Consider the following 27,247-nt stretch of genomic DNA (forward strand, 5'->3'; position numbering starts at 1 on the left):
GAGTATAGTAACCTATATACTATATAGGAAGGTCTCCGGTAGCGTTACTTTGGAGATCTCGGAGTTCTCTAGGTAGCGCCGAGGACGGACACAGGGGGGTTTATTGCGGCAAAAATTCCACATAACCCCGTGTCACTCACTAAATTTAGCTTGGATAAAACCATAATCAGTTGAAATGCACAATAACATGGAACCTGACATAACTTAATATAGAATGGTACTAAGTGGTGCTAAGTGCGACTAAGGTCTCGATCGTGATTTGCACCACGGTCGGAATGAAATGCTCTTAGCAGACGGTGCGCTTTTTGTGTGAAACAGTGATATTCGCGTAAGAGAGAGATCCATGGAGAATTGACGATGACGCATGCTCCCAGTCGCTTCGTCGCAGACGCATAGAATGCCGGAGAGCGGTTTGCACTGAAAGCACCATTTCCAAGTCCCGTGATTCTATAGGGTTCGATATGTCGTGTGTGCGTTCTGTACGCTTATCTTCTGGGGGATAACACTCGGAGGGACTCCTCCCTTTCAAGATGTGGCTGGCGTTAACAAGAGCGCAGCAGCTGACGTTGTCGGGCCGCGAATAAGGCTTCATTTGACCCGGCACTAAGCGTACCTACGGAAGAACGCTTCCAGAATTAGGAGAGGAAATATAAGTAGATAGTTAAACTTATCTTCATGAAAGGTATTATTCCTAAAATGTGAAAAGAGTTCATTTACTACTTGTTTACCTTGTGGGTAAACATAAACATCCTGTATGTACATAGGTGTTTACATATTTCAAAAAATGATATTAAAATCTGGACAAAATCTGTAGAAAGTTACACAATGCTTGACAAACTATACATTTATTGTGGATAACTTCCGCACGCACGTACGACAATAGCCCACTCTTATCTGGAGGTATTCAATTTGTTAAATAATAATGAAAGTGGAGGTGGTCGATGTCGTAACCTCCGTCAGCTGGGGAGACGTAGTTGTCGGAGCTGCAGTGAAGCACGGACTACGGCATACGCGCGTGTTTGCCGCCACGATTTTACCGGCAAAACAACTTTTGTATAACCCGTTTCGAAATTATCCAGTTCTCTAAATCAAACCTTACTTTATCTACTGTTTTGTGAGTGTTGTTATGATTAGTTAAACCACAAAAACCTTCGTGCGTTTTATTTATTAACTCAAAATTATGTAATTGTCCAACCCAGATCCGAAAAGGTTTCTCTAAGATTTCGATATTCGTAGATAGGTACGTAAAGAAAATACGATGTGTAATTATAATTTGCACAAAATGTATACATATTTATATCACAGTTTCTATATTTTGAGTAGAATAATAAAGAAAACACCGTAGCTCAACGTGTACTTATGTACCTACTCGTTTTACTTTATTAGTGTCTAGTAATACTTCAAGTTAATAATACTAGATTAGTTTTGTTAATTCTATATTACGTGTTTTTTCAACAATATTAAAGTATGTTATATAGATAACATACTTTAATATTTTCTGTCATGAAATAGTAAACGGTATCTATTTCTTTTATCGAAATTGAAGGAGCAAGATCACCTAATATTACTTACCTACCTACCTGATCATTGAAACCTCAAATAAATTATATTGGTCTTACCTATGGCCGGCTACAGAGTTCTGTAGATACCTATATCTGATAGTTATCACCCTCTGAGAAATTAGAACACATGTAGATATTCCTTGCCACACCCTTCAAACTAGAACATCGCGGCACCTTACATCGTTATTAATAAGGTATTCTTTATATTTCACAAGTTTTTTACAGTTTCTAACGGTTACATATTGTTACTTATTGTTTAAACTTAATATAAATTATATGTAGGTATTTAACACAGAATTATTTATACTCTAGTTATTCAACATGTATCTACTTATACCGTTATAATTATATTGCACTCCATCTCCAAAAGTTCAAATATATTTAGACTAATAATTGTTGTATAAAAATATAGTTGCACATTTGAAACTAATGACTATAATAAATTTGTTCGCAACGCTCTATTATGTAAACTTGTTTAGACTTTTATTTTTCGGTTGTCGCGAAGTGATAGGAAGTAACACTTTCCATATCATAATAAAATGTAGAGCAAGTTATGTCACAGATATCCGTACTTTTGAATCGAGGAAATTATAGCATCCAAGTTCACCGAAACGTCCAATATATTTATGAAATAGAATATAATTTTATGTATTATTACACATTAAAAAGGGGTGTACGCGTCGGACCTCATATAATATACAATTCGCTGACATGAACATTCATTTTATCGATAGGAGAAATAAATTTGTGCTCGCTTTTATGTTATTATTTTTTTTATTTACACTATATAATTAGTATATACTTAAGTAGTTGAAAGTGTAGCAAAATGTTTGTAAATAGCAACTTACACCTCTGTTATAAAGCAGACGGGAACATAGCAAGACCCTTAATGTGCAATAGAAAAATATGTAATTTCCATCTAATAACAGTAGGTACCAAATATTGGGCGTTGTTGGTCTCTGGTTTAAAAGCGCTGGTGGCAAAGCACCATGAATGTGGCAGACATCAAGAATGATTTTAATCTTATTTAAGATAGGCATACAATACAGATGTCTATAAGCAGCAATCATCTCCCACTATTTCTTGACAATGACATTCGAATAATTAAATAGGTCGCTTCGCTGTCTGAATTTCTTAAAATAAATAACACCTGTGAAACAAAAAAACGTATTATGATTATACAAATGTTTAGTATTTTTTATCACAGGACAGAAATTGTAAGCCAATTACATAATAGATAGACCACCGTTTCCCTTTTAGAAAACACCATAATTCACCACAGAGTGAGCACGACCCGGAAGGTAGTCGAAGACTATAGTTAAGCTAAGCCGGTAGTATGAAAACGGGGATACAATTTACTTGTGACGTAACCACTCTAGATATCACCTATCTTTAGATATACCTATTATGTAAATCTTATACGCTTAATTTCGATATTATGTAATATCAATTATATGTTTCTTTAATTTGAGTTAGCCTTTTTTATGTTCGTAAATAGAATCCATATAGAAACAGCGCGTAGTATCTTCCCGTCCTCCTCTAATTGTAAAGTAATACCCCTGCCTAGCGATGGGCGTTAAAGGTTTGGAGCTAAATAACTTAATTCTCCTGTAAGTAGGAAGGTAATTAATATCGTACTTCGTTTATATATAACTTAAGTTTGTTTGCATATACCTAATAATACTACTTGAAAAAGAACAAGGGTTTTAAAGCCTCCTAAATACATAAAAACGCGTTGAAGTCTTTTGTATAACGAAGTCAACTAGATTGCGTGCACAATGCACATGTCTACATCTACATATACATACGTCACGACGTATCGCACGCGATATGTAACTAGTATCAGTGTAATCATTTTATTCTTTTCCCTTTTTATGACATGGAAGTAGCCTACCCACTTACATGTCCATCATTTTAAGTTGTCTCCAAGGCCAATGAAGCTTCTAAAGAGGTTTAACGACTGTTTCTATGGAAACAACTGGGCCATCGCTTAACGTGTGTGCATAAAACTTTGACACTAACGGTCACACACAACTTCCAACCGTACCCGATGTTACTTTGTAGATCTTTGTAGGTTGAGATACAAAAGCCGCAATGCTATGCGCGCTTTATATGCCTTACCACAAATCATAATTAGTATTACCAGCTGCTACTTAAAGGACAATATTAGGTGTGATAGTGACATCATCGGTCATTGCACTCGAGCCAGAAGAGTTCGAATATTTTAAACTTTAAGTAACTTAATTTGCATGCATAAAATATGTGTCATTCAGTTTTTGATTATTTATACGAGAGTTCCTTATCGGGTTGGACGCTCGCTCCCAAATGCACACAGTGAAAGTGTAAGTTGAATAAATATCGAGAACGTTGAACACGGCCCGTTGCACGCTGTACGAAACTGCGATCAACATAACATTGTAGGTCTTTGCATAATACCCTTAGCCTAAAGTTAGTCTTGCGTCCAGAGATGCAGTTTTCAACCGTCAAAAGATTGTTTCTCATACATTATTGAAGTATAAATGAGCATATAGTTCACGTGCTGGTAAGTGCCGCGTGGGTCGATAATCAACGATGCGTTGTTAGTTGCTAAATTGTTAATTTACTGGAGACTAACTTGGAACGCCTAATATAAGTTTTTAGTCCTTCAATATGTGTTCCTTCCATATCTGTTGACAGTGGTGCCTCCAGACTCGAACCACGCATTCTTCTAGTTCACGTATTTACTAATTTTAATAAACATTGCATGTATTCTTGAAGATGTGCGAGTTTTGATAAATTAGTGCGAAGTATCTACGAGTACGTACGCATGTAGCATATTTTGTTACGCAAAGGCCAAGTATGCGTAAATAGTAAAAGCATCAGTATCTATTGACCAATATTCATATATTTTTTTTAATATTTGAAGCTGACGATAAAGCAGACGTGCTACCTGATGGAAAGTAGTTAACGTCGCCTATGGACATTTGCAACACCAGAGGAGTTGCCAATGCATCGCCGGCTTTGAAGGAGAGGTCTTTTTGCATCTTTTTTGAAGAGCCCCATACTTACATATTTACACATAATTAAATATTATATATAATACATGTAATTAAAATTTACATATAATAAAAATTTGGTTAATGAAAGTAGGTTTATTTAATACAATTTTTAACATCGTTAAGAAACTGAGACGCGAAAAGTTTGAAAACATAAAAATCACGAACAATTATCTGGCATTAGATATGCATGATGAATTGGTACATGAGCTAGAAAAACACAATACCAAGATTATTAATTTATATTTATTTTAATTTTAATTATTCAAGTCGTTTAGTCTGAGTTTTACTTTTACGGTTTATGAAGGTATATTTAAAAAATGTTTTAAAGATTAATTCTGGTATCGCTGGATTCCTAAATAAAACAACAGTGAAAAGAGTGTTGTCTAAAATAAGCTGAATGATTTATTGGTACTATTGAAATTAATAATGTTATATTGTGTGTGAAGTGGACTTTAAACGAGACTATGCGGGTGCGATGGTGGCGTGCGGTGGTGGTTTGCGCATGTGCGCTTGTGTTGCGGAGCGATGCGTTGCCGCCCGCCGCGCTCGGAGACGTTGTGGCCAATGCAGCCACCAGCCTTAACTCCATGAAGGTGAGCTAATAACCTAGAAAATAATATTCCTCAAATGATTAACTCACAGTTAAGTTACACTGTTATGCTACAGTTATATTAGCACATTGATATTTGTTTCGATATAGGTATATTTAATGTCTATATCTTAATTCTATTATGAAGTTTCAGACAGATTTCTAATTTCAGAGAATTATGAAATAATATTATTATACTTAGGTTAGTAATCGGTTAGTTACAGTTAAATTATATCTGTAAGAAAATAAAGAACTAGCAAGTAAAATTTATGTAATGACTTACTTCTGTAGACCAGTAGTCTAATGGGTACCTTGTCCCTGTAGTCCCGGGAATAGAATAGAGCTACGGTATCCCCTGCCTATAGTAAGAGGCGACTAAAAGGGGCCTTCTGAGGTTTCGGGCGGAAAGAGTGGGAGCTCGAACCGTCCTGCAAGCAACCCCGGGAAGGACCACGATATGTGTGGTCGCATACCACCTGGCGATGGACGGAGCGTAAACTGTTCCCCCCAGGACAGAACCCGATAGAGGCATCGCGCTCGGAGGACTTCGGTTGTGTTCCATCGGAGATCCGGCTTTAGTGCGGAAAAAATTCCCACATAACCCCGCGTCACTTTCACGTGACGACGTGAGAGTGACGCGGGTACCTTACGGGTACCTTTACAAGATTTTCCCCTCGTAAACAAAAAAAGGTAGAAGGTACCTATAAAGGCATACTCTAAACACCCTTAAGGGCATGATGACTTAATTTTTTTCACGCTTTTCTTATAGGATGAAATCTACTGTAGTTTTTCTTGAAACTGGTTACAAAATTAATTTTGAATGCAAATTTTACGTTCTACAACTGATAAGTACATGTAGAGTTTGACGATACACAAATAGCTATACGTAACCTCTGCTAACCTAGACACTTTGTGAAGCTATTACAAAACTTCACAAGTTAAGTAGACTAAAATCCTGCTCTACATACATTATGTGTGTTGTCACAAAATTGTAGCACCTTTGTTCGTGTATACACAATATTGCACATTATTATGTAGTAAATGCAATCCAGGTTTATAAAAAATATCAATTTTTTTTTGTACGTTAGTTATAAAGAAATAATGAAAGTTAAACTTAATTATATAAGAAGTTACTAGAAGATCAGAATCTTCTAGTAACGCCTACACTACATACTTAATTAAGTAACATTTCCTTGACTGCATTTTTCCTAAATTTGCCTTTTCTCCCATGTCTCCAAACATTTAAAATGGTAATGATATGTATAAATATAGTCATTTAATGGTTCTGTACAGAAAGGGGTCCAAATAAGTGACATATATTGGGTATGGACGGTATGGTGGAATAGAAACCCATTGTATATGAATTCAACTCGCACTTGCACCTTTCTTTTGTTACGAGTGGCTTAGAAAAACTCGTTAAGCGCTGAGGCCATCTTGCTGGGACCATTGTTGTACTGTTTTTTTTAATTCTTTCTTTATTGTTAGTACATCATTTGTATTGTTCGCACAATAACACAAACGATTCTAATATGACATTAGAGACATTATATAGGTCTTAAAAGTTACTATGCATTTCTGATTATGAAAGGTCGTGTTACAAAATACGCATACATACCTTTGATTTTGTTTATTTTTATTTTTGCATAAATCTCTCATGTATGCAGGTTTTCTCACGATGTTTTCCTTCACCGTTTAGCAAGTGATAATTAATTTCTTTAAAATAACTTTTAATAACTTTGAAAAATCAGAGGTAAACCTTGGACCCCTCGGCCGGGAGGCCGAGTTTCTTAACCACCAGGCTATCACTGCTATATATTTCAATTATACTGTATTATAAATATGTTTAGCATTTTGTATTATGATAATAATTTTAATGAAATATAAAATATGATATGCATATAGAGTAGGTAATCATATCTACACAAGCTTGTTGAACAGCCAAGATATTTTATGTATTTGGTGTAAATATTTTTAAGGGAGGTCTTGCGCCTAAATAATTATGTGAAAGCACTTTATTTTCAAGATTTCATACAATTATAAATACAACAAAAACATATAATAATGAAAGTAATATAAAAAAGAGAATGAAATAATATAACCATATTTTAAATTAAATATAAAAAGCTACATCTAAATTGCTGCCCCTGGGATGAGTTCCTAGAATGCTGGCAACATTCCCTCATTGGATAGCGAGGCTAATTCGCTGTCCGAGGTACGTGCCAGCTCTCTGGTCATTCGTTGACTTTATCAACCGTTTGGACAGATGCTTAATAATAATCTAGCATTGGAACCCCACGGCCCCAATGTTTCATTACTAAATGGCAGAAATATGTAGTCTTTAATAAGATCTGCATATTTCTGTAACTTGCGAATTTCAGCGTCGGTCGCCACGACACCGGCTGCCCTGGAAGATATGTAAATATGAGAAGGTGCCAGTGTGTCCACGCAAGTAGCGTCCCACACTAGACACTCCATTCCAGGGAATAAGGGGTAAACCATGAGGCTTCTTGCCATCACTACGTACTAAACCGGCAAACTACGTGCTTCGGCTCTAATTCAGCCGTTACGTTAGCAGTGACAAGAGCCCTCCGGATAACGTCATTTAAAGCCGCGTGACGTGATAGACGACCGGCGCTGCGTTGACAAGACAGGCCGTGGAGGCCCAAACGGTCGACTTGAGCTCCACAAGGGCAACAAAGTGGATGATTTAAAAAAGTACCTAGTCGAAGGCCCACTTCTATAGTAAAAGAAGTATTGTCCAAAAGCGTCCCTAAATTAGCAGAGAAGCAAGCTTTATAAAAATATATTTCCCTAGTTGTAAATTTTAGCTCCGAATCGAATTACTACTTTAAAAATTATTAACAAATCTAAACACGACGTCAATAGGTTCTGGTCTGTTTTTTACTTCACTTAATGCATACAATGAATGCATATAAACAGTTGCGAATTTATTGGTGAATTACAACATAAGTAGTCACGTATCTTGTTTAGGCATCACCCATATGTTGAAAAACACATTTTAAATTAAATCACGTCAAATTGCGCGAGTCCCGCGGGGTAGCGGCCTAAATAGCAATATTGCGATTAGGCAACATATAAGTGTTGCTCGTGGAACACATTGCGCTTATTAATTCCGCATGTAAGTCCTACCATGACTCTAATAATGTATGATTTACTTGAGTTTTGTATAATATTTTTGTTCCTAACTTAAGTAGGAATCTATTTAATGTTTTAGGATTGCGTTGAGGTGCATTATGTACAAATAACACTTTAAATGTGCTAGCCCCCAAACTATCTGATGCACCTTTAATTGACGTATAATTACCTATTCTATTCTAAATTCTGCTATTTAAATAGTTTAAATTGGTTTCAATTTCCGATTTAGGGGTAATTGAATGCAACTCCTGATTCAAATGCACCTTTTCGAGTGCATAATTGTACCTACTTACATCAATAAGTAGGTACCTTCTAATTATTAAGATGCAATATGAAAAGATGGCATTATTATTACTTAACACCTTTTGTGTGTACTTATACATAGTTTTGAGAACAAACTGATGGTTCAATAATAAGTGGGTGATAAAATCGTAACATTGAAGTTACAATACAAATATTGTTGTATTACAAAACTCTTATGACCTTTTAAAAGCAATAATTTGGGTATGTAGCGAAATGTTTTGTTAAGAAATATCACCAATATTATTACTCAAGAAGATAATCTTCCAAGTCATGTTGTCTTTAAACATGACTTGGAAGATATAATTGTGACGAAATTTATTGACTTCATTATTTCGAATACTGTATGAATAGTATCGTATTAAAGTATATTTTCTATAGGTTCCAGAAAGATCATATGATACGAATTGCCATTTTTTCGTGGTTATCGTAACGCTGTTTGTCCACTGCACCGTCACCGAGCCGATACCGATAATTAATCACGGCGCCAAAGTAGCGTAACTATGGGATGACGGTGCTCGGGTGACGGACGTTCGGTGGACAAGCTGCTATAGCAAATGTATGTACGCTACTTTGGCGCCGTCATTAATTATCGGTATCGGCTCGGTATCGTGGTTGGTGGACAAACAGCGTAAATAGTCCAAATTTATACTAAAACGACTTAACACGGATTTGATATTTCACGAAGAAATGTCGTGACATATTTTAATAAACGATCCATTACGTGTTAGGCGTTAACATGATTATCATTATCATGATTAATTTATATCTCTCCCACTGCTGGGTGTGAGTTTTCTGTCAAAATGAAAGGAGTTTAGTTCTAGGCCATACCGCCATAGTCTCCAACGCTGGCCGAGAAAATTTTATTGAAATATCCGGTTATCTATGTTCCGTTACGATCGTTGCTTTCGCAAATAAAACATGGATAGGTCATGAATTTCTTTGCAAAATTCTAAGTGCATGCCAAGCATTTAAACTCAAACCCCAAGGATGATAGCCTAATTTATTATCACTAATTATGTTGTCACTTATGGTAACAATTGATCGATTTCCAATATAAATTGTGTCGACACTGATCACTGTTGAATTTATATTGCAGATTAAATATTATACAGCCCCTTTTAATGGTATCGACTCCATTGTCCTTCGTCAATTAAATCTACCAGAGTTGCAAAAGTTGCAAGAGTGGTGCTAATCTAGCCAGAGTGTAGAGGTCTAGACTCTAGATGGAATTGTAAATGAAAACACGCAGAGGTTAATGGTCAGGCTTTGGATTGACGACCCGTGTGCGGCCACCATACCGGTCTGACGCGCAAAGGGTCCCGGGTTCGATCCCCGGCCAGACAGATATCTAAATGATGAATTTAGATTTCTGTTTCTGGGTATGGGTGTTTGTGTATTTGTCTATATGTGTGTCCATGGCACCCACGACACAGGGAATCCTAGTGTGGGGCTGTGGGTGTAGAAAGCGTTTATTATTATTATTTGGACATAGGTGTAACTACTAATGGATATATTAGACTTCATAAATATTTTCTTACAAAGATCTAAAATGTTACATAGGTACTAACTATAGACTAATTAAATAATTAAACGAAAAATAAACTTATACGACTTACGCTTGTACTTTCGAATGTAAGCTTGTTAACATTTACAAAGCTCAATATTCAGTCAAATTTAAAGTTTACGGATGAAAATAAATTGTTGCTTTTGCAAGTAACTATGAATTAGTTACTTACAAGTGGTTATCTACTTGCTGTAATCTCGTAATAATTTATTTTAATGTTAGTTATAATGTACTTACTAGTGTTTAAATAAGATTTTGTAAACCTATTATGATATGCAGTGTACGAGAAAATACAGGTGTTTTTCTCTGGGGTATGGATTGTCAAATCTGATGCGGTGCGGTATACGGCACTGGTGCTGGCCAAGTACGAATTGGTAGATACACTTGGTAAGCGATGTTGAATTTGAATCTTATTAAATGAATATCAGTTGACTCCTGGCTAGGGCAATCGATTTTTATTTAATCTGTGTAAGTATGCATTTATTATAAATTCTTTCAGTATTTATGCTTGTAGATTATCTATAAGAATTTGGCCATCCACATACATTTTAAATTGTATCACGGAATTTGCAATTTGCATCCCAATTATAAGTCGATACGCGTGTGAACGGATTGCACGATTTTTCCGACTGGATGAAGTATTTGGAGCATTGCAATCTGGCCGAGGGCCACCGTTCACTGTGCCCACAAAGATCTAGGCGTTGTGACATTCAATTTTGAAGTACTCACGAAGCCACTAAGTATTGCCAATGATTTTAGTCTCGCATCAAGTATCTCCTTGAGGAGAAGGCATTATGGCTTTTTATATTACTTGACTAGTATTCAATGAATTTCATAAAAGTCAATACTTTTACTTTACAACACTGAAATGTCGACTCTATCGAGTTCTTCGCAATACCGAGATCACGATTAGGTAGATGGTGTTAAAATTATAACTGAGTTAAATTCACATAAATTGAGAAACATGGAGAGAGAAAACCATAAGAAAACTTTATGTTCAATTAAAGTATTTAACTATAATTAAAAAATAGCAGTAGAGACATAATGACCATGTCAAGAAAATTGTATGTCCCATGAATCGTTAAGACGAAGAAGATAATTACTGTCATCTACCTCGCTTACGTGTTTTGGAATCTATTTATGGAAAATGTGAAGTGCTGCTTTAATTTAATCACTATATTTAAATGGTCGGTCGTATGTAGATTTTAAAGTAAATAGAGGCGATGATATTTACTACCTTCGACTAGGATAACACCATATCTATATCAATTTCTTCTTACATCTCAATTGCTACTTCTATGCCGAAGATTCTTGGTATCAATGATTTTTTACTGTTTAGGTAACAGGAGCATGGCGGCGTCTCTCAAGCACTGTGAGCGAGTCAGTTGGATTGAAGCACGCATTGAGGAGGTTGCAAGCGGTACCGGCGCGAGCGGCGAGGCTGGTGCATGCGTTGGTGGACCGCATGCGGGTCGGCGGTGGACCTGTCGTGCCCACCAAGCTGGGCTCGTTACGAGGGCGACGTCTCCTCACCAGGACTACGGCGCAAACACCCTACTATAGTTTTAAGGGTATAAGGTATTAACGTGATGATACAATTTCTTGTTTGTTTAGTCTGAGGAGGGTAGTAACTTTGGCAGCTTAGGTACTCAGTGTCCGGAATGTTAGTCACTTGGACAGGAGGCAATAGTTAGAAATCATTTCGATTACAATTCGGCTGTTAATACGAATTGGTAGGTACACATGCAAAAGGGATTGCTTAGTGCTTGCTTGTTGTTCACTTACTTTTACAAAATAATAAATCATAAGTAGTTTATCTATTAATTGTTTACTAATCATTGTTTATTTATTATTCAATCAAACCTTCAATTTAACTTCTCAGTCACAACATTTTGAACCTTGAAAAATAAGATAACGTTACAATCGATTCTTAATAGCCTTAATACACATGTTTGTTTACTAATCATTAATGTATAGGACATTATCACCCATGATTATCAATAAAAGTAATGTTAGTTTGGTTGTAGACCTTGAAAAAAATAGTAAACAAACAATAAATATGTTTACGGAACGTCCGTCTCATGTTCTTACGTCGCATGTAGTATCTCATCTTTATTTATAAAAAAAATACTAAGTAAATCATTGTAGCATGTCACAGTAAATTATTTTGCCATGAGAATTGTCTGGCGTAGAGTCGCTAAATGGCTAAACAGACATTAAGACCTTTGAACATCAGAGACTTACGCAATAAGATGTTGCGACCCTGAAAAGAGCTCCTCATGCGTATTTTCGGAGAACGTTATGAGAGCCAAGAAAGAATGTTTTATACTTATTGTAACTCATTCCACATTATAACTGTAAAAAGAATTAAACAAATGTAAATTTTATATTAAGGTACGCCCAATCACCACGAGGTCCGTTAAGATTCCGACCACCAGCGCCTTTGGAGCCATGGTCAGGAATCCGGGACGCCTTGGAAGAAGGTGCTGTCTGCCCCCACCGGTTCATGTTATTCGACACTTACAAAGGCGACGAAGACTGCTTATTCCTTAATGTCTACACACCGGCTCTTCCTGATAAGGTATCTGGGTAAGTATAATCAGAAGTAATATGACAATAACAACAATATATTTATTATTTCCCAAACTAAAACTACCTATACCTACTTATGAAATCCTAGTAAAGTTGTAGAGCTTACATATTTAAGCGTAGAATGAGTTTTATTGGGATACAGTGGCCAGTTACTAGCCTGGTACTTCTTTATCATTAATCAGAACTTTAATTTTTAATGAATTATTATTATTTTCTCAGGTATAACCCTAAGTTGGCTGTTATGGTGTGGATCCATGGAGGAGCGTTTTCCGTGGGTTCAGGAAACGCCTTCCTGTACGGTCCTGACCACCTCGTCTCGGCCGGAGTAGTCCTCGTCACCCTCAACTACAGGCTCGGTGCTTTGGGTTTCTTAAGTCTCGATAATGAAGAAGTTTCAGGAAATATGGGATTAAAGGTATATGAAAGTTGAAAGTATAATATTTTGGAAATAGCAAAGCTCTAGCTCTAGGTTGGGCAATCTGCGTTACTACGTTAGTTCGGATTTGAATCTTTGTTGAACACACATAATATGGTAATAGGTAGGTATATAATAATATATACAATATTATAATGATCGTTCGATATACTTCAATTTACTTGCAAGTATTTATTTAGGCTTATGTCAATCTGCGCACTTTACATCCAAATGACTATGCATATTTGTAAGAACTTCTTTAACGTCTATATAAAAAAAAAACTGATATACATACATAAGTAATTAGCGATATAAATCCGAATCCGTAACAAATTCAGGGATGAAGGAAAAAAATCTTATGTAAATAATAAGTACATTAGATGATATGACTGAGAAGGTATATAGGTAGGTAATAGACAATTTGTACAAATGGCAAAATCAGTCACGGCTTAAACAATTCGGTCAAGAACGTAAAATTATAAGCCGCCTTGTATCATCTCATCAATGTTCTTTGATGAAATATTGCGAAGGGATATGCGGTTAGAAGCTACTTATAACTTCCGATGACTGCATCTTCGAGTACGATAACTATGGCTTTGAGTTGTAATTGTGAAATAGTGGGAAAAATATATTTAGCGGTAAATAAATATAATGAGTGGTACAGTAGGTACACTGATTCTAAGTGGCTAGGTCCTAAAATATACAAGAAACGAAGCTAAGGAAAAGCAGATAGTAACATCACGCATTTTTACTTTGTTCTTGTCAGTTTCTTATATATAACTGAAAATTCGTACCTTCATTGGAATGACAGTGGCGCCAACTGGCGAAAATTGGTCGTACTATCGGTTTTCGGTTTACGATTCAATCATTACTAATATCAACTAAAATAATCGATTTTTTTGGTCCAAAAGATCGATTATCCGATTAATCCGGATAGTGGGATTTCCGGGATAAAAACTATCCTATGACCTTTCTCGGGTCTCAGACTGTCTTTGTACAAAATTTCATTAAAATCGGTTCAGTGGTTTAGGCGTAAATAAGAGTCAACCAGACAGACAGACAGAGTTACTTTCGGATTTATAATATTAGTAAGGATCTACTTATTCATCCTTCATGGATTACAATGTAGTAAAATCTTGTTCGAAGGACCAAGTGATGGCACTGAAGTGGGTTCGCGACAACATCGAATATTTTGGCGGAGACCCCACTCGAGTCACAATCTTCGGAGAGTCAGCTGGCGCTGCCTCTGTTCATTTGCACATGCTGTCTTCAGCGTCACAAGTAAGATTCCAAATCTTGGAGAAATTTAATCCTACTTCTTGACCTTAGGTATTTCTTTCGAAATGAACAACTTAGAAAATCAAATTCTAGAGTGAAATTTATACCTTAACCTATATCTTTTACTACATCTTTCACAAATACGAGTGAATTAGTAACGCAAAATGAATTATAAATTTTAACGATAATGTAGAAGTTAATTAATAAATCTTAATTAAACTCGAAGCAATATTCTCTGTAGGTATTTTGAGTGCTGTAAAGTAATCATCATTCTGATCATGTGATTTTAAAAACACGGAAATTATTATAATTATGGTACCAGGAAAAATAACAACACAATATAATTCGCTCATAGTTTTGCTTAATGCCGTTTGTCAGTTATAATACAGGTATAATATTTTTTTAATACAGCAAATTTAGTAAGGTGACAATTATTTACATTTCAAATTAAATGTGAATATTGCTTTTTAAGACATTTTCAATAATTGATCCATAGGGTCTATTTCATGGAGCGATAGCGCAGAGCGGGCTAGCGCTTTCGCCGTGGGCGATCGGAAAGGAGCCCCTTGCAAGAGCCTTCGAGCTCGGCCGTGAATTGGGTATCGACACCAACAACACCGCTGAACTTCTCGGTAAGATCATTATCCTAAGTTCTCTAGTTCCGATTGAGAACACATGAGGCGCCCACCGTAATCCTCATGTGGACAACATATTTGTGATTGACCTTAGGTAAAACTGTTCCTACCTGTTATATACAGAGCTGGTTACAGATGTGGACTGGTCACTGGATGCTCACTATTTCAATATAATACAAAAAGTTTGGAAGAAAAGCGTTCACAATGTGCCGCCAATCCAGCCAGTTTCAAATCTCTCCTAAAGCTTTCCTCGTGCAATGATCTTCAGTAGCCAAGTCCGCTTGACGGTACTTATCATGCACCGATGGGTTTTTCTTGATAAAATTTCTACAACCTTTCGAATCATTAATATTAATTACTGCCCCTCTTATTGACACGAGTCTCTTAAATATATTTGAATATTGTTTTGCTCCGGAAATTGTTTTTTAAATATGGAGACAAAAACATGTAAACATAGTTATTTGTGTCATAAACATTTTTTACTATTAAAATATAATCCAATATCTAATAAATAATATAATTAATACAGTATTTAACCTTCAAGTTAAGTAGAGTTCCGTGTTGTTTGTTTTGGTAAATATATTTGACTTAATTTTCGGACTTTGGTCTACAAAAAAGTATATATCAATGTTTATATGATCCAAGTGTACCTAAGCCTTCGTCCATATTGTCCATTTTTCATATGTTTATTAATGTAAAAAGTTTAGTTTTCTGATTAATTTTATTCACGTTTCTGCCAAACGACACATTGAAAACGATCTAAATTCACATAGTTAAACTCACTAATACACACAAACACTGAATGAATTTCTCTTATGGTTTTACGGTTCATAGGGAATAAGTATAATCTATTACAGTGTTCCCGCATACAAGCGCCGGCTTAACACTCAACACTAACTTCATCTGAACAACAACCAGCTGATGCTTCACTTCTGTTAAGACTCTGAGCTATAAAGACAGAGTTACTCAATTAGTTGCAAGGAAAAGTCAAAGATATTGAAAGGCTGCATTAAAATATAATTATTTGCAGGTTATCTCCGCGCTACTCCTAGTGAGCTTCTCGTGAAAGCAGGAGCGAGGATAGCAGGGGCACCAGGGAAAACAGCTGATCTACAAAGCACAGTTGCCCTTCCATTTCTCCCAGTACTGGAACCAGATGTGCCAGACGCGTTCCTCACCTCCACGCCTAAGGAGTTGTTGCCTGGGGTCGACGTTCCCTTGCTCACGGGATATAATGCCCAAGAAGGCATTATATTGTTCAGACGTAAGTTTATAAGCCTTACATACATTTTATAAAAAGAATACATAACATAACATATTATTCCATAACCGAATTTACTAAGATTACAAACTTAGATTACAGAATACTGAAGTTAAGTAGTAGAAGGATTTGGTTTTATTATTGATCTCGTACGCACTATTTATGTCATTTGGTCTTTAATACGTTTAAATAGTTAGTTTAGAGTGGTTAATAAGCGAAATAGAATAAGTTAATCTACAAGTTAGCGCCCGGTTAGTTTAGAACTCGTAATTTAGTACATCTCTAAGTAAGTATTATGGATATGTACGTACCTTGTCTTTGAAATAAAAAAATAGAAAATCATTTATATGAAATGTAGGTACAAAGTTGGTTATTTTATTCTGGCATTAACATATGACATTAAGGTCATTAAGGTCATATCTTAATGCCAGAAAAAAAATGCGTCAGAATACAATCCAGCACGAGATTTGACCTTAACATCGTTTACATTAATAACACAAACTTATGAGTCCATGAAGAATGTTAAGATCAATAAGTTTGGAAATCAATATTTATTGTCCATTTTATTTTTAAATTGAAGAAACAAAGTAATTGTAAATGTGTGTGAGCCGATACTCGAGCATTTTTTGTGGTCTAGAAATGACCTATATTACTTAATTATTTACACCCTCAAAAATAAAAATCTTCTAAAGTTCAAATTCATAGTTGTTATATTTTTTAGATAAAAAATCAAATTGCTTTTATGGTATGACCATTTTTTACGTATTTACGTGAAATATCTCACTCTCAATGCATGTATTGAGAAATATCATCATCATCATCAATATCATCTCAGAAAGGTAATCTTTTATGGTATGACCAAATTTTTACTCGTATTTACGTCAAATATCTCACTCTCAATTGAAAAATATCTCAGAAAGGTAATGGTTAAATACTGTAGTCATAAATAATTTTACTTCCACTCAGACAACATCTTAAATGTTACGATAGCAATAAATATCATCGTCATCTTCACCTTATACTTGATAAAGATTCCAATTTTTGCGGCACAAAACGTAATAAAACAACCAGTTTCCAAACATGGTCTTGATCGTACATCGGATTAAAGACATTCGATTCGATTGTTCATTGACATTTACCTACTTACATAACATTTATTGTGCCATATTCGTGGTTAATGAATGTATCTGGGTTAGCAAATTTTAGGCCACCGGATATAGGTAGGTTTATTTCTACCTCATAACAACAGTGTTAAGCGCTGTTGTGTCCTGGTTTGAAGGGTGTGGTAAGAGAGACATACTTATCCGAGGCATTCCAGCTTAGTCCTCAGGGGAAGCGGCGTATCTGTGAACGACCTTAGGAATATCTAATCCTATCTGGGGTTGATTACGGATGGGCGATGGGATCCATGGGCGGCAGTAGCCACTTACCATCAGGTGCACTGCATTCTCGTCTGCTACTCCTATATTATAAAGAAGGTAGCTGGAAATATTTATATGTGGATATAGGTACTTGTGTGTATAACCAGTTACTGCCATTCGCGGAAACGGCGGAAGGCCTACATGACATTTCGCAATTCACTAGTGGAAATGCCTAGAGGAAATTCCGGTCCTATGTGCCAATTCTATAAACATGTACTTACCGCAATATTTATTTTGGCAATATTATTTATCAAACTATTTTTTACCAGTACCAACATCTAGCGTCTACCTACCGTCCGTGTACCTACTCTTAAATCAAAAGATTTTGTATTAAAAGACTAAGTTGTTCGATCAGTGATATTTTATAAATAAATTTATTTTAATCAACGATACTTATGATTTCATAATTTTCGAATTCTAAACACGTATGTACATAGGTACTTGCTTATTTAATGAGCTACGTTGAATGAATAGAGGAACATCTCTCATGTTATGATTTAAGTCTTAGTTTTTTTAAACGAATTTAATTACAAGTTACTTAATAGATTTACACTTTGCCTCTTATTCTCTTTACATAACCTTGATCGGAGAATAACCGACCGCGATTTAATCTTACCGACAAGTTTGCATGTAATTTTGTTTAGGATTTCATGTCACGGGACATACAAGAGCGAAAAAAAATTTTTGATATGCTACTGAACAATGAAGAACACAAGCCTGTGTAATAGATACCTAACAGGAGGGATTAATTCGTACATTATAACGGACTAGTTTTTGCCCGCGGCTTCGCCTGCGTTTAAAAGAAAATAATATGATATACTAACATACATAAAACTGAAAATTCCTAAATTCCTAAACCTTTATTGGAATGACAGTGTCGCCATCTGGCGAAAATTAATCGTAACAACTCTGAAACCTTCGTGGGCTCATGGACAACAACTTTACTAAAGATCATCACTTGATCAAATGCATAGTTTACGATTAAATCCTTACTAATATCGATTAAAATAATCGATTTTTTTGATCCAAAATATCGATTTTCCGATCAATCGATCTTAGATCGCCATCCCTAATTCCCATGGGGTTTCCGGGATAAAAACTATCCTATGTCCTTTCTCGGGTCTCAGACTATCTTTGTACAAAATTTCATTAAAGTCGGTCAGTGGTTTAGGCGTGAAGAAGAGACAAACAGACAGAGAGACAGAGTTACTTTCGGATTTATAATATTAGTAAGGATAGTAAAGATTAAAAAGTTTTAAAATGTTATTTACCTTTTTCTAGTAGATTCCCTTGACAATAGAATATTTGGAAGCGGGTCACATAAGCCTGCGCAATGTCACAATTTCCCTCACAACAGTAACAGTTAGATAACAGTGAAACTGAAAACGGTCCTCATAATGAGAAGTTACTGCGAACGTGACTTCATCCGTGACGTGTATTATTACAGCACCGTGTAATCAACCGATGTATGTTATATTCGATTTCTATTTTCAATTATTTGCATAATTCGTCACAGCTTTTTGAGAAACGTATTGTCAATAACACCTATCCGACGAAGGGTTTGCGAAATAGATGCAAACCGTAGATTCCACTCTTCGTTGCTTAATATAATGTAACATATATCTCTTATTTAAAAGTTGTTCTAAAAACCTATTTAGTGCGTGTCGGACTACGTAGAGTAAGGCTTCCGTAGTCTTGTTGTAAATTTGGTTGATAAATTTGTTGAGAGCAGCTCATAGTACCTACCTAATAGAGCCCTACCTTTATTAGTTACTTACTAAAGGCACTCACTAGCGACGTCACTAAACCAAAATAGTACCTACGTAACGTACATACGTAACCTGAAAAACGATACAACATGAACAATGGATTCGTTAACCAACATATTTTTATGTCGAATGCGTATTTTGAGCTCTACTACATATATTCTATCTACATTCAATTATGTAGGTACCTATAATACCTACAAAATTTAATAACGTAGTAGTAAGTTTATGTTATTTCTTAGTAAATTGATGATACCAAACTTTCTACTAAAGTACATACTACCTTTGATAGTTGCAAGTACAAAACTATTGCACTTTTATGCAGCTATTACAATAATTATATTTATGTACCTACTTAAGTACTTATTATAAGGTCAAGTATTATTTAATATTTGTTTTTCTTATAGATAATCAACTTTTGCATCAAATGAGTCTTGTTTACATAAATATCCGTGCGAATAAAGTTATTATGCATGCATTTTATTACGCAAATGTGACTTACGTGAATTGCGTAATAGCTAACAGTGCAGTCAAATATGAACGCGATACGACTTCTTATTACCGGCATTTTACATAATAAAGTAGATTACAGTATTGTTTCCATTTGTCACGCTGTTTTCATCTTTTCATTTGCTACTAATTCAACTCTGCTTTTGTTAATTAACTAATATTCAGGTTTTTCTTTAATTATATAGCTACGAACAAAGCTAGGTATTAAAAATAAATTTATAAAGCGTTTCCAATTATGGATAATAGTATATGCTGTTAATGTTATGTGTATGTTCGTTGTACCTATATTTTGATGTAGAAGACACGAATCCAAAAAAAAATATGGAAATCTTCTATTAAAATTTAAGTTTTGAATTTCTTGTCTAAATTAACAATAGTTTAAGGTCGCACCAATGACATTTTATACTAGACACGTTATACGCCCACTAACTTAAGAGAAAACTTGAGCGAAACTGCTTTGATAGCACACATGCACGTTTTTTAATTTACTTACCTTTAACTACATAGACAAATGTTCTATAAGGGACAGAGCTATTAGAACAATGTGATAAAAAAAGACAACTAGTGTTTGACCTTGCGTTTCAAGTGTACGCAAACGTAAATATTGACCATGGAATATAGTGACCAATGATTACTTCAGTCAAAACGCGACATCGATTTTTTTTATGTCAAATACTTTTTACTTGAAAAAATATAGTTAAAAATAATAAAAAACACGCTTTTATGATCAAATTAACTAAAAAGTAGAAAATAATTTTCAATATAAGTATCATTTAAGGAACAGTAAATAGTATAATTGTGCAAAAAATGTGGGGCGCTTTATGAAAACTGATAAATGGAGCACCCCATGTTTTTTTTTCACAATTATACTATTTACTGTTACTTAATTGACAATGGCAACGGTTCATTTCGGAGACAACGGCACGAAGCATCGAAAAAAGGGACTGTCCCGTAAAAACGGGACGTATGGTGGCTTTCCCATTGATACGCATGCTTGTCAAAGACAAAGAAATAATGGAACAGAAGGTAAAAAATGTCCAAAACTGTCGATAATAGTTTTAGTATGTCATTTACGTAGAAATGTTATAGTACAGTTTAACTAAATAAATTATTATTATATAAAAATATAATTTGAAAGAATGTATCTATACAGATGTATCGACTGGTTTCAAATATACGATTTAAAAATTGTTTATATTTATTATCATAGATTAATAAATATTGTTCACTCCTAACAAGAAAATGTACCCAGTTTTGAGAATTGAAATAGTTGCGTAAAAAAGTTTTGCCACGTCTCCGTGCTAAAATGTCTCTAAAATATTTGAAATAATTATTTATTTATTATGTAAATTACGCAGTATTAGTTATTTATTCGTAAATTTTCTCTAAAAATGTTTTTATTTGACAAGAATTCAAAAAAGAACTTACTATTAAGCCGTTTCTGGCTTATTTCAATTTCAAGGCGGCGAAGTATCTTTACTAATCTATGTTTATTATTATCAGTTTTATTTTACACACGACCAATAATTGCAAAGTTGTGTAAATTTTATAAATGTACTAGCTGACCCAGCAAACATTGTGTTGCCATATAAATAAAAAAAATGTTAAGGGTGAACAACCCTTATCACTTAAGAGATATGAAAAATAGATAGTAGCCAATTCTCAGACTTACTGAATATGCATATAAATTTTGGTGAAAATCAGTAAAGCCGTTTCGCAGGAGTAGGTACAGTAACTAACATTGTGACATGAGAATTTTATATATAAGATTCTAATTTTACCGTGGTTTTTTTGAGGATTAATTTCTGGCTATACAAAGATTGTTTATTAAATTATGTTTAGGTTAAGGAAGAAATACGACCTTAATGATTGAAATATTTATTCAATTAAAGAAATTTTAAAATACCGTATACTATCCTATATAAATTTTATGGTAATATTTTTTATTATTTACCACAGGTATCGAAGGAAATTTAAAGATTAGGATACAGAATTTCCCATATATCGATTTTATTTTATTAAAATAAACCATAAAATGTTATATTTTGACTAAAAACACACTAATATAAAAATTAAGCAGTGGGATCTTAAACTATAACATACGACATATGAACATCGTCAGATTCAATAAAATGTCACTTCTGTTCTGTTGATTTATGACCATGCATTTTGCGTCTTTATCACTTTCATTGACAAAAACATACTTTGTCTCTTTCTGGTTACTCACGTAATCATGGCGGATCGAATACGAAAAATAAACAAAATTTAATAATTTCTCTTCATTTACGTGTGATAGGTGATTCCATGAAGTTTGTTTCTTTTTCGAACATAATTTTTGCATTTACGCATTGCACAAGAAGGCATTTTGAGGCTTTAAATTCAAAATAATGACGTTTAACGTGTTCAGTGACATTCGTGTGTATTACTACGCCGCGCGAGAGCGACTGGACTTGGCTGGAGTCGTTTTACACCACTTGCCGTATTTTGTATGTTTCAAGTTTTGCCCGCTTGTGGCGGATCTTTAGTTATAGATCAATGGGTCGCACCATAGATTAGTAAAGATTACTCACTCCTAACAAGAAAATGTACCCAGTTTTGAGAATTGAAATAGTTGTGTAAAAAAGTTTTGCCACGTCTCCGTGCTAAAAGTCCCTAAAATATTTGAAATATATTTATTTATTATGTAAATTACGCAGTATTAATTATTTATTCGTAAATTTTCTCTAAAAATGTTTTTATTTGTCAAGAATTCAAAAAAAGAACTTACTAATAAGCTGTTTGTGGCTTCATTCAATTTCAAGGCGGCGAAGTATCTTTACTAATCTGTGCGACCCGCACTAAAATTTATTGAAGGGCGCAGTGGCGCCCGCAGGCGCCGCGTTGCCGACCTCTGTTCTATAGGAATCTATGTCTGGTCTAGTTGTCTTAAGCCTCTTTACTTAAAATAATTAGGTGGTTTCAAATACATTGCACTAAATATAAACAACTGCAAATATTTCTATTTAAAAAATAACCTCACCTTCCAGTGCTGGTATTTCACCTACATACCTATGCCATAAATGGAATGCGATATGTTTATGTTTTTTGTTAAAGTAACTTTCACGGACCCTTTTCTAGATAGATAAGATAGATATATTTTTCTTTATTCGTGACAGCTGACACAGCATTTTTGTACTTTCTTGTAGACTGCTTAAAACACTACGACTTCTAATATTTTATCGAGTTGCGTAGATAAGCTTAAGCTAAAAACTAATAATTACTATAATAACATACCTTACAAGAGTTGCAAGAGTTCTAAGTCTATAATAGCTGCTTAAGTAACATAAAAAGGTTTTTTTTTAACTTTATGAAACACATCAAGCAGTGTTATCAACACAAAATCAATTAATCTCAATATGTAATTAGTGCCACTAACTTTCTCACAGAATCGAAATGCATAGCGTGAAATACAATTTTACTTATGTTTTGCTGTGGCTCACCCAATCACAATCAAATCACAGCATGGAAATTGTTCATTTACTTTTCTTCATCACTTTCTTTATATATTCTTGGCTATTAAATGTTTTATGGAAAAAATATTGCCTATTAAATCCTCGTAAATGTTTAATTGTATCGTATAATTTTAATAAAGTACTCATTTTTGTTGCGCCATAACCCTATACTTATATACATACGGATTATTTATCATTGTAATACGGAAGCTTAATTGTAATTAAATTCATAATAGGTACTTACACAGCCGGATTTTAAATTATAACGACAAATGTAAGCATTGATGGTTTCTAGGATTTTATTACCGTTTTACTGTACGTTTACTTTAATATATTGAGTCCCATTTTGTATTTAAACCTACTATGCTTTTCATTTACGTTAGTTTATATATCCATTGGTATAAATACATAGGCGATCGCTTTTGTCATGGACATCGCGCTTGACCATGTGTGTGACCGCAGGTGTTGAAAACTGAATTGAACACTTGGTTGATGAAATTATTCCTGTTTTTTGTCGGGGACAGAATGGGTGGGCAATTCTATGCCAACAACAAAAAACCGTAACTTATCGAACACACTTACTTTCATACAGGTCTCCAAAGATACCCCAAGCTCCTGAATGAGTTGGAGCTTGAGTTCCGACGCGTGGTGCCGCCGGAGTTACAGTCCGCGGACGAGGAGCGCACGCGCAAGGTTGCTGAACACATTCGAGCCTTCTACTTCCAACAAAGACCTATCGATATAAGGAATGTCGACAGCCTGATTGATGTAAGACGCCTAATGTACAATTTAAAAGATTTATTTTTATTAATAAAATAGATTTAATTGGTCTGAACAAGAAATACATTTTCGGTAAACGTGACAAATGTACCAAGAATTTGTGCTAAATACAACCAAGCATGTGCAACAGTCAGAGACATTGATATCTTTCACGATACAAGCCTTAGCTTGAAAAAGAAGCTAATCGAATTATTAATGTAAAATTAATATCTTAGTATTTACGTTCATTAATTACCTCATAATATTTCTAAGTTTTGAATTGAATGCATTGTGTTCGATATTATGTTAACCGCTAAAATAAGCAATAACATGTCATATGTGTAAATTGTACACGCCTATAATTGGCTTACATACATAGAAAAGTTATATATGTATAATATCATAATTTATAAGTTTTGTTTGTTAAGCTGTTGGCGTGGTAAAATAAATAAATAAAATAAAAAATGTATCAATCTATGTATTTACTTTTCTATCAAAAAGGATTCAGCCATTTTCAAGATAATTTCACAAAGGTACAATGTACTCATAAAATAACTAGCTGACCAGGCAAACGTTGTGCTGCCATATAAATAAACCTACTTAATATGCATACAACATTTGGTGAAAATCGGTAAAACCGTTGCGGAAGAGTATGGTAACTAAAATTATGACACGAGAATTTTATTTATAAGTAAGATTATGTTTTACTTCCGCACAAGAACGTAATCACATGAAAAATGATGTAAAATTAATTTATATTGGTTCTAAAGATAAGTATTTTAAACGTGAAATATTTTTGCAGTTGTTTACAGACGTAATGTTTCTTCGGCCTATACTCGACACGTTGAGATTACAAGCCAACGCGAACCGAACCAGCCCGACCTACTTGTACCGGTTTGCATTCGACGGAGCCCTGGGGCTTTTCAAACGCATGCTGGGGATAACTCACCACGGCGCCTGCCACGGCGATGAAATGGGCTACCTCTTCTACTTCTCCAGGTTAAACTACAGATTGGACGACGAATCACCAGAGCTGGCAGTGTCTAAGAAGATGATCCAAATGTGGACTAACTTTGCTAAGACTGGGTAAGCAATTTAATTTCAATACGCGCGTTTAATTTCATAACCTTTTTCAACGTTCAATGATTTTGCCCTGATGCGTAGTGACATAGAGCAATCCCTGATGTTTTTTTATAAGTTTGGCGATTCCTGCCTAATTCTCTAAAATAAATAGTGCAATAGACACCGACTACTTAACGATTCTATAAATGTACTAAAATTGTTCTGAATATTTAGTTTTTTGAGCCACACTGTTTATTCTCTCGAACATCCCCCAAAGTCTGATGGTTGTTTACGTTCAATAGATTTAAACCAATACTTTTATTAAAGCTCATTAACTTTTGACTTGATTGTGTTTCAGCAATCCAACCCCTCCAGTTGACTACGAGTCCGTGGTAGACTTCACATGGCAGCCAGTCAACGAGACCTCACCCATCACGTACCTGGACATCAACAGTAACTTCACACTCCAAACGAACCCCGAAGAGAAGAGGGTCCGTTTTTGGGACTGGCTGTACGAAAACTACGCGAAAACGCCGTGAAGTAATGAGTGTTGAAAATGGGGAAAAACTAATTTACGTGTGTTAAGTGTGTGTACAATTGTGTATAGGACAAACAACAGTGTTACCAATAGTTCAACTATTGGAGTGAAAAGTGTTAGTCTAAGTCCTTTTCACACGTACCACAACTACACTACACGACAGCGGCAAAATGTCGACACGCAGCGGTTACATGTGGATAGCTAGCTGCAGCTTCTGGTAAATTCGTTGTTGTATCTGCAAAAACGAGTTTTGCGAAAGTGTGGCCGGCCTCATCCGCATTGTTTTAAGCGGTTGCATTGTATTTATGTTAATTGTTGATTTGGATAGGAAAATGTGGTCTTGTATATATAAAACTAAGTATGCATTTTCATACAAACCATGCAGTTCTCGTTGTGGTACGTGTGAATAGGCACTACGGTTTTCTACTGCTATGCTGTTCCGAATTTAACAATCAAAAAGATCTAAAGCTCAGTGTTACAATTTAATAACTTACATTGTACAATATAATTGATGTTAGGCAGCCTAAGGGCTCTAGACGATAATGTAAATATTATTGTTATTGTTATGAGATTAAACTGAATTATCGCAGTGCATTTTGTTACAAAATAGATAAGGCTTTATTTTATACGTCTGCTCTAATAAATATTATTTAAACTTTTCTTGTTTGTTTTATCAACACTTATAAATAAATATCGCAATCAAAATAGCAAATTACGTTTGAATAAAATATAAAATTGGAGAACTCGTTGAATTTTAATTCCACAAGACTTATAGATAAGGTGGTAATAGGTATTACTTATGATTGTCCCTGTAGTTCCGGGACCAAAATAAGGCTACAGTATCCCCTGCTAATCGTAAGAGGCGACTTAAAGGGGCTCTCGGGGTTGCGGGCGGCAAGAACAAGACGGAGGAATATCCCCTCCCTTAAAATATCAAGCAACACATTAAGATCTGCTTAACAGGTAGGTATGCCAGCGAAAAACAATGTATCCTTGTAATAACAGAAAGAATAGAGAATACATATAAACAATGCAGCTATGCAATCTACAGGTTAAGACGGCAAAAAACGAAAATGTCTTCCAATAATAAGAATTAATTAGGTAAAAAGGTACGAAGTAAGTCATCTCTACAATAATTCGGTGAAAAAAGGTCTTCTATACAAAACGCAAACAATATTCTTGGTGTAAAATTAAATATTTACGGAAATTAAAAAATGTCCCACATTCTCTAAATGAATGAACCATGCATAGAGTGGCTAAAGGTATAGTGGTTATATTGTTGTGGAGTAGTTAAATTACAGAGAAAC

General features: G+C 34.8%; 1 protein-coding gene across 3 annotated transcripts; it reads left to right on the forward strand.

Moving 5' to 3' along the window:
* Nucleotides 1-973: 973 nt before the first annotated feature.
* On the forward strand, nt 974-26,600 carry LOC140742769 (carboxylic ester hydrolase). 3 transcript variants are annotated; one of them, XM_073073764.1, is made up of 11 exons: nt 974-1,114; nt 4,929-5,193; nt 11,552-11,790; nt 12,607-12,801; nt 13,024-13,219; nt 14,366-14,500; nt 14,994-15,129; nt 16,163-16,396; nt 24,174-24,349; nt 25,143-25,426; nt 25,761-26,600. In XM_073073764.1, exons 2-11 carry the CDS (start codon nt 5,065-5,067, stop codon nt 25,939-25,941), a joined length of 1,905 nt encoding a protein of 634 aa, XP_072929865.1. In that variant the 5' UTR covers nt 974-1,114; nt 4,929-5,064; the 3' UTR covers nt 25,942-26,600. The 3 variants fall into 3 exon arrangements, with proteins under 3 accessions (XP_072929865.1, XP_072929862.1, XP_072929864.1); XM_073073761.1 differs by having other exon boundaries at nt 983-1,240; XM_073073763.1 differs by having other exon boundaries at nt 983-1,209.
* Nucleotides 26,601-27,247: the final 647 nt, after the last annotated feature.

Source organism: Epargyreus clarus, unplaced genomic scaffold (genome assembly GCF_041222505.1).
Source record: "Epargyreus clarus isolate Ecla_fem2 unplaced genomic scaffold, WU_Ecla_fem_2.2 ptg000006l, whole genome shotgun sequence".
In the NCBI taxonomy this organism is placed as follows: Eukaryota; Metazoa; Arthropoda; class Insecta; order Lepidoptera; family Hesperiidae; genus Epargyreus; species Epargyreus clarus.